This window comes from Phascolarctos cinereus, unplaced genomic scaffold, assembly GCF_003287225.1.
Source record: "Phascolarctos cinereus isolate Bilbo 61053 unplaced genomic scaffold, phaCin_HiC Scaffold_4;HRSCAF=312, whole genome shotgun sequence".
Lineage (NCBI taxonomy): Eukaryota > Metazoa > Chordata > Mammalia > Diprotodontia > Phascolarctidae > Phascolarctos > Phascolarctos cinereus.
In genome coordinates this window covers 698484339-698498852 of record NW_027555847.1, presented here as the reverse complement: position 1 = coordinate 698498852, position 14514 = coordinate 698484339, and the positions used below count along the sequence as shown (strand labels likewise).

The following is a 14514-nucleotide window of genomic DNA, read 5'->3' as shown; positions in this document are numbered from 1 at the left end:
GTTTGCCTCTGAAGCATTCCAATCCTAGGACCTCTTGGCATTTCCATTCCCCATATGTGATGCCGTCCCCTTCCCACAAACATTCACACAGAGAGGGAGGCTGAGGGAAGTTGGTCCAGCTAAGGGTGCCAAGAAAGTGGCTCTGGTGGGCTGCTGAGGCCGCACCAGACACTCCTGGTACATCGGCTACCCCAGAGGGGATTCGTGGAAGGGTCAGCGAGTATTCACACCAGTACTCTGGACAGTTTTATCCCTATCCCATTGTCGTTTATCTTAGATGGGGACTTAACTTCCTCTGGAAAGCCAGCCAGTTGTTGACCATCGACTGGAGGGCCCTGGATTCAATGCGAGGGATGTGACCCAGAAGCAGATTAAGGAGAGGGGCTGCTGAGATTAACTGCCTGGTAAGGACCCACCGATTCCAGTGATTCTAGTGCTACAGACACAGTCCTGGCAGGTGAGCTAGCTCTGTCTGTGCCCTGACTGCCCTCTGACGGTTCCTCATCAGAAGCCTGTGTGGCCGCTCGGGCCAGGTGCCCAAAGGGCGAAAATCACATAGCACAGCAAGGGAGCACCGGACCAAGGAAGTCATCATTTATTCATTAACATCATACAGTAGACTGTTTTTTTTTTTTTAAAGCAAAGTCACCCCTGGTTAACAACAAAAAAATACTCACTTTAGTTGATGAATGTTGGAAGGCATTGGAGAAAAACACCACAGTTAGGACAGTTAATGACTTACACGCTGTTGGTATCGGACTGAACTTGAAAACATGCGCAAACATCAACCATGATAATGATGGTGGTGGTTAGTGCCACAGTAAAATAAAAACTGTTCTATGCAGTATGTCCATTTGGTCATGTGCTATTTACAGATTTTACAAAACACGCACACACGCACCCCCCCCCCCGGAGCTCATGTTATGTCTCTATCAGGACCGGCATTAAGTGTATCTAGCAGATGACAACTCATGCCCTCAGACCCAACTTCTAACTGTGCCAGGCTCTTGCCCCTCTCAGTCACATTCCCAAGGCTCTGGTCTGTCTAAGGCCTTGAAGGGAAATGAGTAGACTTGATCCGATCAGTAAGGAGTCCCAGCTAGGCTTAAGCCACTTTAAGAGTTAAAACGAGACAGGTCTTTTCCTCTATCCATTTAAAAGGTTTTATTTATTTCTTTTAAAACTAGGTAAGTGCCGCTGAAGTGGGCAACGTTGGCAAAACAATGTCTGTTACGAGAAAATACATTAGACGTTTAAATAAATAACCTTAAAAACTACGTGGGGGGAGATGAGTCCAGGAGAGTGGATCTGGAACAATGTTTTCTGCACAAGCGAGAGCAGGCCTACCTCTCATGGAGACGGGTGTAAACAAAGCCATCGGCATGGAGAACCAAGAAGCCAAGAGGGAGCGGGGGAAGGGCGAGGGGGCGGTGCTGACAGTGAGGGGTGGGGCGGGTGGGGCAGCAAACCAAAAATACTGACTGAGGTAGCAGTACTCTGCTCAGTGCAGAAAAATTGGCTTATGAATAAAAAAATTAGACTGTGACATCAAATGAAATCCAGGTGATCATGCAGAAGACCATACATGCTGCTTAGTCTTAGGAAAAAACCACACACATTCATTCCCTAAAATCTGCCGCCAATTAATTTGCTGACAATGTCTGCTGGCTCAACGATTTCTTTATACAAGGATGAGACTATTAGACAGAACACTGTACATGCTTTTTCATCTACAAAAAAATATTTGCATAAAATAGTGTTAGTTCTCTGTACATGTCAATGGACACTTTAATTATGTGTATAAAAAAAGGAAAATCTTGCCCCACTGGAGTCAGAAAAAGCAAAACAAAATCTAGAGTATGAAACCTCCTTCACCAGCAAACATGTTCATGTGAAAATTCAGCAGAAATAGACAGTTGCTTTAAACAATAAAAAAAAATTAATTGATTAAGTTAAACATCTTTTATGTAAAACTACGTCAGTCAAGACCAGAACATGTCACTAAAGTTAGTGTCTGTGCTATAAAGCCAGATAACCAAGGGCATAATGATCAGCACAAACGGCCAAGAAATCCCTTCGGTGCAGGCTGGGAAAGAGCACGGTTTGGAGGTGGGCTGCACACACTCTTTACCAGGTTCCAGGTAGTTACGGGCCACAAATTTCAGGGTTTCATCCATGAGGATCACGGGCAGGGAGATCTTCAGCACCATGAGCCACTGGGTCACATTCAGAGGCGTGATCTGGAAGATGAGCTGAAGAGGGGGGCAGGGTCAGGGCGGGGCTTCCCCAGCAGGGCAGGGTGTGGGGGAGGGGGAGCAGGGAGGGACCCCCGGGGGCCCACGGGACTCACCGGCAGGGGCTCTACATAGAGGATGAGGAAGTGGAGGGACATGGAGAGGCAGATGGAGCCCACCAGCCAGATGTTCTCCCAAGGTGGCATCCTCAGCAGAGACTGGTTTTCCGATAAGCTGCAGGAAGACATTGAGAGCGCACACACGTCCCATCACCCATGTGGAAGAGGACCAGAGAGAGCCCCTACAGCCCTCAGAATAAAGACCAAGCCATCGGGACTGTGATCCCGAGCTGCCGCCTCTGCCCTGGCGCCCGGCCCCCACCCTGGAGTCTTCCTGGGGTTGGGGGCTAGGGGCAGCTATCTTGCTCTGGGTCTCCAGGCCCAAGGAGCCCCTCCCATTTCTGTTTCCTTTGCCCTAACATCTTAAGCAATTCAGAAATTCCTGTTCCATTTGGGTAACTAATTACCAACAGCAAGAGCTACTTTTTGAATTAAGGAAACACACACTGGGGCGGCTAGGTGGCGTAGTGGAGAGAGCGCCAGCCCCGGAGTCAGGAGGACTGGAGTTCCGATCCGGTCTCAGACCAGACACTTGACACTTACTAGCTGTGTGACCCTGGGCAAGTCACTTAACCCCACTACCTAGCAAAAACAAACCCCTAAACCACATGTGGAGGTTCAGCGATGAGGTCTGCCCGCTCTCCCTGTGTGGGGGATCCCCTCCACTCACACATAAATCGGGAGGCACCTACACAACTCACAGAGTTGTGGAGTAAACCATATTGTGAACGATGAGGTGCTGTAAACACGTGACGAACGGCAGCTGTGTGAAGGAGCAGAATGTGAAGCTGGTGCTGGAGTCACTCACCTGTTGAGCGCGTTGCACATCTCAATGGTCACCAGCACAGACAGCGCCATCGTCATGGGGTATGGTGACTCAAAGATCCCACAGTCCACGCCCTCAAAGTCCGGGTTGTCCTCCTTACACTGCAGGAAGTGACTCTGCAACCAAGGAGGACAGGGTCACGCCCGGCATCTCTGCGCCTGCCCCACCTGCCCCCACCTGCCTGTTCCGCCACCCCTCGCCCGCAGCACAGCCCCGTACCAGCTGGTAGAAGGTAATCCTCGGACCACCATCAGCAGCAATGAACCACCACGCGGCCGCCCCCACAGTCGCGGCTCCGACGTAACCTGGGGACGGAAGAACAAATGGTGAAGGAAGGCTGGAGGCCGGCCCGCCCTCTGGGCCAGTGCGCCACTCAGGGCGAAGACGAGGGAGGCGCCTCAGACTAGGGCCTGGCCAGCAGGGCCGCAAACGCCCGAGGCCCGGGGCTCTACCACAAGTGGAGGAAATGTGCGCGTGCCCCCAAGACCACTTTTGCACCACCAATGAAGAAAGCTGGCTAAGAAATACATTTGTGGAATAAAGTAAGACTACAGGGAACATGTTCGACCTACTGAAGAACAATTTATTTTAAAAGGCTTCAGTCTGTTCCTTGAACTAAAAAATGAAGTTACTAACAAGTGAACTGCTCTTCCAGCGCCGTCCCCTAGAAGCACTCTGCTGGCGGCTGGCTAGATTTATTTAAAAGTCCAGTTCTTAGAAGTAAAAGTAAAACCCCAGGATCACCCCAAAGATTCTGTAATACAGACTACTGCTCCTCTCCCCACTCGGGGGAGGGGGGAGGGTGTGTGTGTGTGTGTGTGTGTGTGTGTGTGTGTGTGTGTGTGTGTGTGCGTGTGCGCACACCCATGTGTATGTGTTCAGTGAAGGTGGGAGGGCCACGTGTCAGACATGCTAAGCAGGCCTCCAGTCCACCTGGGATTCCACCCCTCAAAGGGCAGTTAGCCCCAATGACGTCATGTTCTCCACAGCCCTCTGAGTACCACCATCATCTGGTTTTCCAAGGGGAATTCCCTCCTTAGCCTCTCTTGGTGATGGCTTCTGGACATCACGTGAGTAACGACTAACTAGGAGATGTTCTGAGAGCCGGCTCTGGAGAGGCACAGTTGGATTTGCACACAGGCCTCATTCATAATAAGCCAACGTGCCATGTTGGAGCACCCTTCATAGGCATATGGCATTTCAGTGGAGGGAAAAAAAAAGGCACAACATTTCCTGTCTGGAGGTGCGAAGGAGATGTGATGGAACAAACACATTTGTGAAAAGTTCCAGGACGGAAATGTGTAACGCGATAAGCGAGTCAATGCGACTTCTCTACTAACACCTCACAAGGAACTGCAAAGAAGAAAAGCTGTCCAGTGTCTACTTACATCCGATGGCCAGGTAGCGGAAGAAGAGCCAGCCACTGATGAGGGGCTCTTTGGGATTTCGGGGCGGCTTGTTCATGATGTCCAAGTCGGGAGGGTTGAAGCCCAAGGCTGTAGCTGGGAGGCCGTCTGTCACCAGATTTACCCATAAGAGCTGGACAGGGATTAGAGCCTCAGGAAAACCTAGAGCAGCAGTCAGGAAAATACTACCCCCAGAAAAGAAGAGAAGGACACATAGTAGGGTCATTATTGTGGGCCACAACTTTAAATAAAACTACAGAAGAAAATGGATACTTTGTGACTGAGGCAGAAACAAAGCACAAACTTGTATTCTGGCTCATACACGATTCTTCTGTTACACAGAGATCACAATAAACAGCTAATTTTTACAGCATGAGGAATTGGTATGTAATTCCAGGCTGCTTAAACCTGACCATGCTTTGGTCTCCTGACGCCCTTCCCCACTCTGCCTTTACCTCTCCGGAGCCTATTTTCTCTCACTCCCCAAGCCCACCCGCCACTCCAAGACGCCGCTCCCTTCCTCCACGGGGTCCACGGGGGTCACTGTTCCCATTAGGACAGCAACTACTTTAAGTGGCTTGTGCCAGACCAGCATGCCTGCCCACAGCGGCATCCCTGACACTCACCACACGACTTCCCCAACATTGGAAGAGATGAGGTAGCGAATGAACTGCTTCATGTTATTGTAGATGGCGCGTCCTTCCTCGACAGCCGCCACAATGGTGGAGAAGTTGTCATCTGCCAGCACCATCTCCGAAGCGGTTTTGGCCACTGCAGTCCCAGACCCCATGGCAATGCCGATCTCAGATTTCTTCAGGGCTGGGGCATCATTGACACCGTCCCCAGTCTAAGGGTAGGTGGTTTGAGAGCAAACCATTAGACCGTTGACACTCACAGGATCAGACAATGTCCCAGCCTTCGCTGCTCCATCCCAGAACAAAGCCTGAGGTGACCAGTCCTGCCCCAGGCCAACCAGTGAGTGACCAGAACCTGGGCCTGCAGACCCCTAATCCCACTACATGACGTGGCCCCCCATTCTTACCAGGGGGCCAGCTGTGAATACACATCAGGAGCTTGGAGGAGCAGGATGGCAGCCCCCGTTTCCCACCAGCCACGCAGCTTTTGGATTTCTCTCCATCATGCCTGACTGTCTTTCTTCCCCAGGAAATTCATCACTCAGAAATTTCCTTCCCCTGCAAGACGGTGCTCCCATCTCACCAGAGGGCAGGGCAGAGGGCTGCAGGCCCTCTTTGGAAGGGGGCATGGCTCAGTCTGTTCCCCATCCCTACCAGCTGTACCGCTTGGCCTTCTCCATCTGGCCCTTGAGGGCATCGTCCCCCCTTGTCCCCCTTTTAGCTTCCTTTCTGTGTGTTTCCTTCCTCTATCAGACTGTAAGCCCCTTGAGGGCAGCGAGCAGCTGTTTTTATTTGTGGTTGTATCTTCAGTGCTTGGTGGGGTGCCTGGCACATAGGAGGCACTCCTGGAGAGACTCCAGTCCATCAGTATGTACAGAAACATGAAGATGATCACAGGATACTGATCTCTAAGCACTCAAAAGGGAAGTGAGAAATTGTGACTTGGGCCTACCAGTGAGTAGACACCAGGCTCAGCCACCGCTGTCTGGTTGAACGGGATGTGTGCCTGACTGGCAGCCCACGCCCCCCAACCCCTGCCTCTCTCTGATTCCCATGCCGGGAGTCTTCTCACAGACTTACCATAGCGGTAATCTCATCAAAGGACTGCAGGAACTCCACAATCTTGGACTTGTGGGAAGGCTCCACCCTGGCAAAGCAGCGGGCATTGAGGCAGGCGTCCCTCTGGGCAGAAGGGTTCAGCTCGTCAAACTCACGGCCCGTGAAAGCCTTGGCAGTGACATCTTCCTCGTGGCCAAAGATGCCGATCCGACGGCAGATGGCCACGGCGGTACCCTTGTTGTCCCCGGTGATCATGATTACGCGGATGCCAGCCTGCCGACAGAGCTTGATCGACGAGGCCACTTCGGTCCTCGGGGGGGTCGAGCATGCCCACACAGCCGACAAAAGTCAGATTGGTCTGGAAAGGAGGAGAGGTTCAGCGAGCGTGTTGGCAGCACAGTGACGGTGACGGCGACGTGCCCCAGCCTCAGCTCGAGGCTTGTCTTGCACCCCCCCACACGCCGTTCCCCGAGCCCCAAACCCTGGCACCTTTCAGCCCGTGCCCAACAAGCCAAAGGAACGTTACACAGCCAGGTCACTAACTTCCTGGTGCCTCACCTATGCTCCGAAATGGGCCAAGAAAAAGACCTGGAGACTGGCTGACCCTGAAGACCCTGGCATTTCCACAACGGAGAGCGCCCACAGATGGCAAACAGACTCATGACGGAGCCCCACCCCCTCGCCCCACAAGAACAGAGCGCTCCACCCCTACTCAAGAGGCAGCAGGAAACCTGCTCACTCACTCCATCCTTTTCTGAAAATCCCCTTGCCCAGCCCCTCATCATCAAGCTACCCCATAAGCCTCCTGGCCTCGGCCCAATCCCACCAAGTCTTCTGACAGAGGAAAGAGGATTTTAAAACAGCAAAAGAGACGTAAACATTGGGAGCAGCAAAGCCCCGACCAGGCCGTGACAGGCCATCTGCCGGGGAGGGGGGGTTTATTCGCTGGAGACTTTTCTCCTAAACACAGTGATGTGGAGGGTGTGAATGAAGACCCCTTTCACCGGCTGACCTCGTATTTAATAAAGTTGGCCGAGTCCTCGAGATTCATCTCCTCTCTTCTGGGAGGACTGTCGTGCGTGGCCAGCGCCAAGCAGCGCAGCGTATCTCTGCCAGTGCCCCATTCCCGAATGACCGTCATGATCTTTTGCTTGACCCCAGAAGTCATGGGAACTTTGGTGCTCCCCACACGAATGTGTGTGCACCTGTCAATGACGCCTTCGGGGGCTCCCTAGAAAGCAAAGGACAAGACATCGAGGTTACAAAGCGGGCTTCGGGTCACCTCGGTACCGCAACACTCAAGTTAAGCAGGTCACCAGTTTCTGGCTTTTTTAAGGCAGTGACGAGTTCTCCTTCTTGGCACCTGCCTTAACAAACATCTTGCTCATGGACGTCCGGCTCGGCTTATTTGGTGTACAATAGACAGACATTGACTTTCTATCTCTTGAGAACTCGAGGGTGAATTCTTTCTTCATCAGTTGTTTTATAACCTGAGAGAAGGGACCACAAGCGGCAGAGACACCATGAGATGAGATGTGGCATCTACAGGGCGCACCCCCCCGCCCCATCACTGCCCCACGGGTCCTGAGGACTGACCGAGTTGCAGGCATTGGCGCGTTCAATCCTGGAGAGGCCTTTGAGCTCCGTGTCAAAGACGTTCATCTTCTCAACCAGACAAGTGAGGGCAGTCTCTGTGGCTTCCCCGACTTTTTCATACACTCCCTTTGCCTTCATTTTAAAGAAAAACGAAGGAAAGAAAAAGGTGAAGGCCGTCACCATGGTGAAGGTTCTCCAGTGCCGAGCCCGTCCCAAAGCGGAGTCTGGCTGGACAGTCTCTGTGTTCTCTTCAAGACTCACTGACTATTCCAGTTTGGTCTGGAAGGACAGGCTTTTGTCAATGCTCTTTAAACTGCCCGTGCAGTCAGACCTCTCGACTCAGCTGCTCACTTCTTAGGAAGTGAGGCAAGGAGTGGGCGGGGGTAGGAAGAGACCCCACATTTTCAAAATCAATGCTACCCTGACAAAGTTTTGTGGTTAGGCCTTCGTGTTAAGGAAGTGTGGAAGGTCTCAGCCTGCTGTCTCTAAGACATGATGCTGTCATCGCTGAAGCAAGACGGACTGTGTGGCATGCTCTGGGAGGGGACGGTGGGCCGTGTGCACGTGGGCCAAACAATTCACTTGCACTAGCTGCTCCAGCCATGTCAACTCTAAGATGTGCTGTTCACAGAACAGTGGTGAATGGCAGGCAGTAAAGGGCTGGGTGCAGAACGCCTCTGATAAACGGGAGGAAGGGGGCTGTGTTCTAAGACCACCCACCATGCCCTTCAAGAGATAAAAGCTGCAATAATGGCACCAGCCAGCCTTATGGGCCCTGCCCTCAGGCAGGTGACACTCACCTCATTGTAGTCCAAAGCAGAGTCATTACAAAGGGCGCAGATGGTGGCCAGCTCTACAAGACCGTCATACTGATGACACTTCACTGGTTTGTCATCTTTATGCCTGTCAAAGGAAGAGAAGGCAGCAAGCTCAGAGCACATCACTTCTGATGACCTGGGTTCCAGGGTTGGTTGGTTTCTAAGTTCCATTTCTGCATTAAATGACATTTTCCATTCCAGAATGACTGGAGCGAGGGGCACCATATTGAAATGGGGTCCTCTCGATTTACTGTCTCCTCTCAAAGTCAAATGCTACACTGGCTCCACCTAGTCTGCTGATGGAGACCATGCCTTTACACGCCCTCACTTAAAATGAATTAAGACCATTCTTTATAGAGGACTTCCTTCTCTGGCCAGCCAGGCCCATCCAGGACAGGCAGAGCCACGAACAGGCCCCAACTTGATAAGTTCTAGAACATCTTCTGGACAGAGAGGTTTGTAAACACACACTGTACAACTAGATGAATGAAAACCGTTTCCAAAATTCACGGCAGAATATCCTTAACCAGAAGTCATCTCTAACAGGAAGATAAATGGTCGATATGTTCTTGGAGTTTGACTCTTGGCCTATTTCATTTGTTCAAGACAAGAGTCAGAAGAGTAAAGGGATCTGCAAAAGGTCTTCTCCTTGTTTCTGTTTTAAGCATCTTATTTAAAACGAAAAGGAAATTTTATTGTCATTCAATGACACTCACTGGAAAGTGAGCACAGTGATGTTAGGAGACAGAAATCGTGGAAATCTCTCTTTGCCCACCTACTGTATTATCTATATCTACTTCCAATTCACGACATAATTTACTTCGGATTAAAAATGAGATTCACAAACCTTTTCTTTTAAACATTATTTTACTTTAAGCCTGTCAGCAGTCATCTAACCATTACCTTTAGAAAGAAGTAGCTCAGAGAATCCCATCATTTGAGAATAAGAAATAACTGTATTTCTGCCTTGAAAAAAATGAATTACTCAAGATCACAGTAGAAGATGGACAATTTGGCCTATTAAAATGACTCATCTGTGAAATGCTTAGATTTTTAATCTCCGTTAGGGAATCCACCACCATCTTCATACGCTCTGGTTCCATGCCTGTGGCCCTAAGCTACCTTTTCAAGGCCTCTCTTGTGCTGTGAGTCCCAGAGAAGCTCGACCACTCCAGCCCATCCCCCGTCACATCTTGTTCCTCTATCTAGGACTAACAACTATCACAGCTGACGCTGGTACACTACTTTAACATCCGTAAAGTGCCTTACACACGGTCTCCCTTGATCCTCTGTGAGGCAGACAACAATTGCTAGTGCCCCCATTTTAAAACTCCTTTTACTTGAGGCCCTTCCTCCCACCTTCCCAACTGCCTCCCCTTGCCTTCTGCTCCTTCTCTGCTGCTCACAAACATGCCCAAGTTAAAAACCAAGACGAGGAGCCCGCCATGCCGTCTGCCAGGCCCCTAACACACCGTCGTTCTTCAGCTCAAACGCCCTGAAAAGGTTAGCGCTCACTCGTGCTCTCTTCTCTCTCCCCGACCACTTCTTCTCAGCCTCCTTTGATGGCTATCACCTCCACCCCGCCCATATGGCTCTGTCCTGGGATCGCTCCTCCTTTCTCTCCACACTCTCTTACCGAGTTTCTCACCAGCTCTCCCAGGGCCAACTATGGGCTCTACACAGGCGACTCCCAGACCCACAGAGGATTCCAGCCTGAGCCTCTGTCCTGAGTCTGGCCGTACATCATTGCACCGGCTGTCCCTCACCCTCGACCCCTAATCCAGGGGTGGCAAACCTGCAGCCTCGAGGCCACACGTGGCCCTCTGGGTCCTCAAGTGCGGCCCTTTGACTGAATCCAAACTTCACAGAGCAAGTCCCCTTTATTCTGTAAAACTTGGACTTGGTCCAAAGGGTGCAGCCAAGGCCCTAGAAGACGACATGTGGCCTCCTAGAGGCAGTGGATTCCCCACCCCTGTGCTGACCTCTTGGAATTCTGGTTTCCTTTAAGAATACCCACACATCCATGCAGTATCTGGTTAGGAGGTAAGTAAGCTCCCTGAGGGCACGGCCTCTGTCACTTGTGTGACATGCACACAGCAAGGGGTTACTAAATGCTTGATTTTTGACAAGTGGCCAGAGGTAACATGAGAACCTGACCCTTCTGACCCCCAGCCGAGCCCTCCCTGTGGGTGGTGGGTCAACCATGGACACACTACTTACACTTCTCCCATGGGTGCGTATGTTGACCCAGTTATGGTAAACTCATTCAAAGAGCAGCTATCCCCTTCTACTCGGTCCAGAATAAACATCTGTGGAAGGAAGTTTGAAAAACAGGGTAAGCTTTTTGCTGACAATTATCTTTGTCAACCTAATACAAGAGAGAGCAGTTGTCTTTGTCAGCTTTCATGGAAAGTCAAAGTGAATTAACTTCATCACCTGATGCCCACCAGCAGTCCCGGTGGCCGCTCTTTTCTCCATGCCAACAGGTAACCCCCAAACACCACAGTGGAAGGATGTCTGACCCAAATGCAAGGGCCTGCTTCCTGCCACTGGTCACATCTGCTTGTCACAAAGCCAAATTTCTTCTTTTATGCAAAGTAACACTAATACGAACATGGCTCAGTAATCAGCATGCAATTAACGTAGTGAAAGAATTCTATAAACAGGGCTGGGAATAAAGAAGGAAACTGGTGCAAAAGAAAGATGGCAGACAACCAGCATTCTGGGGCCACCACTTGGGGCTCTGTCTTCTCGGGGGTCACTTTGCCAGCCCTGTACTTTCCCCCTTTAAAAAAAATGGGGTTGGACTAGGTTCTAATCCTTTTATTAAGGGAATCTGTGCTGTGCAGCTTGGATGAGTCACAGGGCCACACTTGAGGACCTTGAAGGCCACATACGGCCTCAGGGCCACAGGTACCCCACCCCTGGACTAGGTGATTGCTAAAGAAGCTACAGGTGAGAGTTTCATCACTCTGAGGCCTGGGCACACGAGCTCTCCTCCCCAGAGGCCCATCTTCAGGATGATGAACACGTACAGTTGAGACTCTAGGCACTGCCATTTTCTCAGTACTAGAAACCACAGCATTTCCCACGGAAATAAGGATGAACACAGTCACATTCATTTTTATCTACTGTTTTGCAATCTGCTGATGTCTAAACACTCAAGACCTGGGTACTCTGATGTTCTTTCCATGTATTAATCACCAGCTGTATGCACAACACACGCCAGCATCAGCCTGAAGGAGGTCAGCCAAGAGACAGAAGGTCTGGTCAGTCCTTGCCTTGGGTGGGTACTACAATCTACGAGGAAGGAATCAATGCAAACGTTCCTAAGCGTTAACATCATTCAGAACTGATGTATCTTATCATGGGAACCTTTCAAAAGGCTAGTCAAAGAAAAGAAAATGTCATCACCTGGAGAACAACGAGGATGCTACTGTAACAGCTAGAATTTATGTAGTCCCAACCACGTGCCTTGCAAACATCATCTCCCTCAATCCTCACTACAACCCTGAGAGGAGGTGCTGCTGTTATCCCCATTTTACAGATGAGGAAACTGCGGCAAACAGAAGTTATGTGACTTGCCCAGGGTCACACAGTCAGTGAGTGTATGAGGCTAGATTTGAGCTCAGGGCTGCCTTAGACTGGGAGTAATTCTGAGGAACAGTTAAGTAAAACATGTATAATGTAGAAATCCAAGTTTATTCTTAAAAAACAAAAACAACAGCTACTTCCCAAGGGAAATATTTGCCTGCTTCTCTACAGTGGCCGAGTTCCTTTGTGGTAAGACTTCTCAGAAGCTGGAAAAATTGTAAATGTCCTCAGACCAGCTCACTGGACACCAGGAGGACCCAAAGCCGCAGGGCACGGCGATTACTCCTCGGCGGGCCGAGCTGCAGGGGGGGCCTTTGACTGCTAAGCGGACGCTCCAAGGAGCCCGGCAGCATCTGATGTTGGTCATTTTATGGTTTTTGCTATAAATAGCAGTAATTTAGCACAACAAGGTCTCGTCTCGTGTTCCCCTCATTTCCGTCCTAGTCCACGGGGTCGGAGGGAGGACAACGCCACTGCGAGCAGGATGGCTGACTTGCACTTCCCAAGACAGACGACAACATTTCAACAAAATATTAAAAATTCCTCAGACAAAGCAGCCTCATCAGGCTCTGGGGGACATAAACATTTTCACGGCATTTAAGCCAATACATACAGAGGGCAAATAAAACCTCATTAAAGGGGGAAAAGCCCCTGTCCTATGGATGATTACAATTACACACACACACACAGGTTACCAAAAGCCTCCACTTCAGGGGCATTTCTTGATCAAAATAAATGAACAAGTAATAATTGCTAGCACTTATGTAACGCTTTAAGGTCTGCAAAGCACTTCACAAGTATTATCTCTTTTGATCCTTGCAACCTCGGGAGGTGCGTGCTATTATTACCCCATTTTATATATGAGAAAACTGAGGCAGATGAGAAGTAGGGACTTGCCTTGGGGTCATAGAGCCACTCAGGATCTGAACTCAGGTCTTCCTGATGCTCAGTCCAGCACCTTCCTCCCTGAGCCACCGACTTAATTATGCCATGACTTCTTCAGAGAAATGTTCTCTTTCGTTAAAACAAAAAGAGATGGCATGGCAGACAAAAGACTGCCCTTCACACGGAGGAGCCAACATGCCACCTTGCTGGTTTGTGGCCAGCACGAGCACACCCCTTCCCAAGTTTTCTGGACCCCGGAGGGATGCCAAGCAGCCTGGGGGAGGATGCTCCCCCGCCTCGCCAGAACACAAGCCAACAAGCCTTTGAACAAGTAAAGGCCTACAAGAAAATATCAGTCCCTGCCACAGTCCTTGGGGCCAGCTAAGGCTTCAGGGTGAGCTCCTGGGAAGGAGGCCTAACTCTCATCTCAAATGCTAATCTCTCCAAGAACACTGAAAAAAAAAAAGCCGCCTTCATGGAGGCAGAGCAGGGTTGTTCTCTTTCAGAGAACTATGTATTTACTGGCATTCTGACTACATGGCACAGTGGATAGAATGCCTGGCCTGGAGTCAGGAAGACCCAAGTTCAAATCCAGCCTCAGACACTTGCTATCTGTGTGACCCTGGGCAAGTCACTTCACCTTGTTTGCCTCAATTTCCTCATCTGTCAAATGAGCTGGAGAAGGAAATGACAAACCATTCCAGTGTCTCTGCCAAGAAAACCCCAAATGGGGTCATGGAGAGTCAGACAAGACTGAAATGAATGAACAAACAGGCTTTAATAAAGGTCGGCGGCTTCTATAGGAGGAAACTGGGTAGGGAGTGGATCATGCCCCCGCCCCTGCCAACTACACGTGCCTACTCTGGGGGGATGTCCAGCTGCAAGCATGTTCATGAGACGGTGTCTCCGCATCAGGAGGCTTACACTGCCCTGTGGCCGGTTACCTGGCTGACCTGGCCAGAGCACCACCAGCCCACCTTTCCACAGCTTGGATACAGACTGTGTGCCCATAATCCTCATCTCCACCAAAGGGACAGAGGAGAGGTGGGAATGGGTCAACGCCAACATCCCTCTGCTGGCACAAAATGTAAGGACGGCACATCTGATGACACGAGGGGCCATAGAGACTCCCCCCTGCCCTGACAGACAGGACAAAACCAAACCACAAACTGAAGCTGGCAGCATCCCAATCGGGCCTGATGACAGAGGAGGCCCCACTGGAACCCACAGCATATCCAAGATCTCCCTACAGCCTCCAGGCTCCTCGCCTGGCCTGGAGTCTTCGGGCCGATGACAACCCCACAGACAGGAGGAGGGAGAGAGAGGGAGCTACAGGCTGCCT

The 14514-nt window shown here is 50.6% G+C and overlaps 1 protein-coding gene across 1 annotated transcript in view; it reads right to left on the bottom strand.

The window, feature by feature from the left end:
- Window positions 1-14514, bottom strand: part of ATP2A2 (ATPase sarcoplasmic/endoplasmic reticulum Ca2+ transporting 2) — a 62653-nt gene that overhangs the window by 2296 nt on the left and 45843 nt on the right. Inside the window, 13 exon segments of the mRNA XM_078154291.1 lie at window positions 2132-2252; window positions 2351-2468; window positions 3162-3295; window positions 3399-3484; window positions 4568-4770; window positions 5212-5432; window positions 6301-6597; window positions 6599-6637; window positions 7292-7506; window positions 7643-7769; window positions 7876-8007; window positions 8676-8778; window positions 10914-11002. Coding sequence (XP_078010417.1) covers window positions 2132-2252; window positions 2351-2468; window positions 3162-3295; window positions 3399-3484; window positions 4568-4770; window positions 5212-5432; window positions 6301-6597; window positions 6599-6637; window positions 7292-7506; window positions 7643-7769; window positions 7876-8007; window positions 8676-8778; window positions 10914-11002 — 1885 coding nt within the window.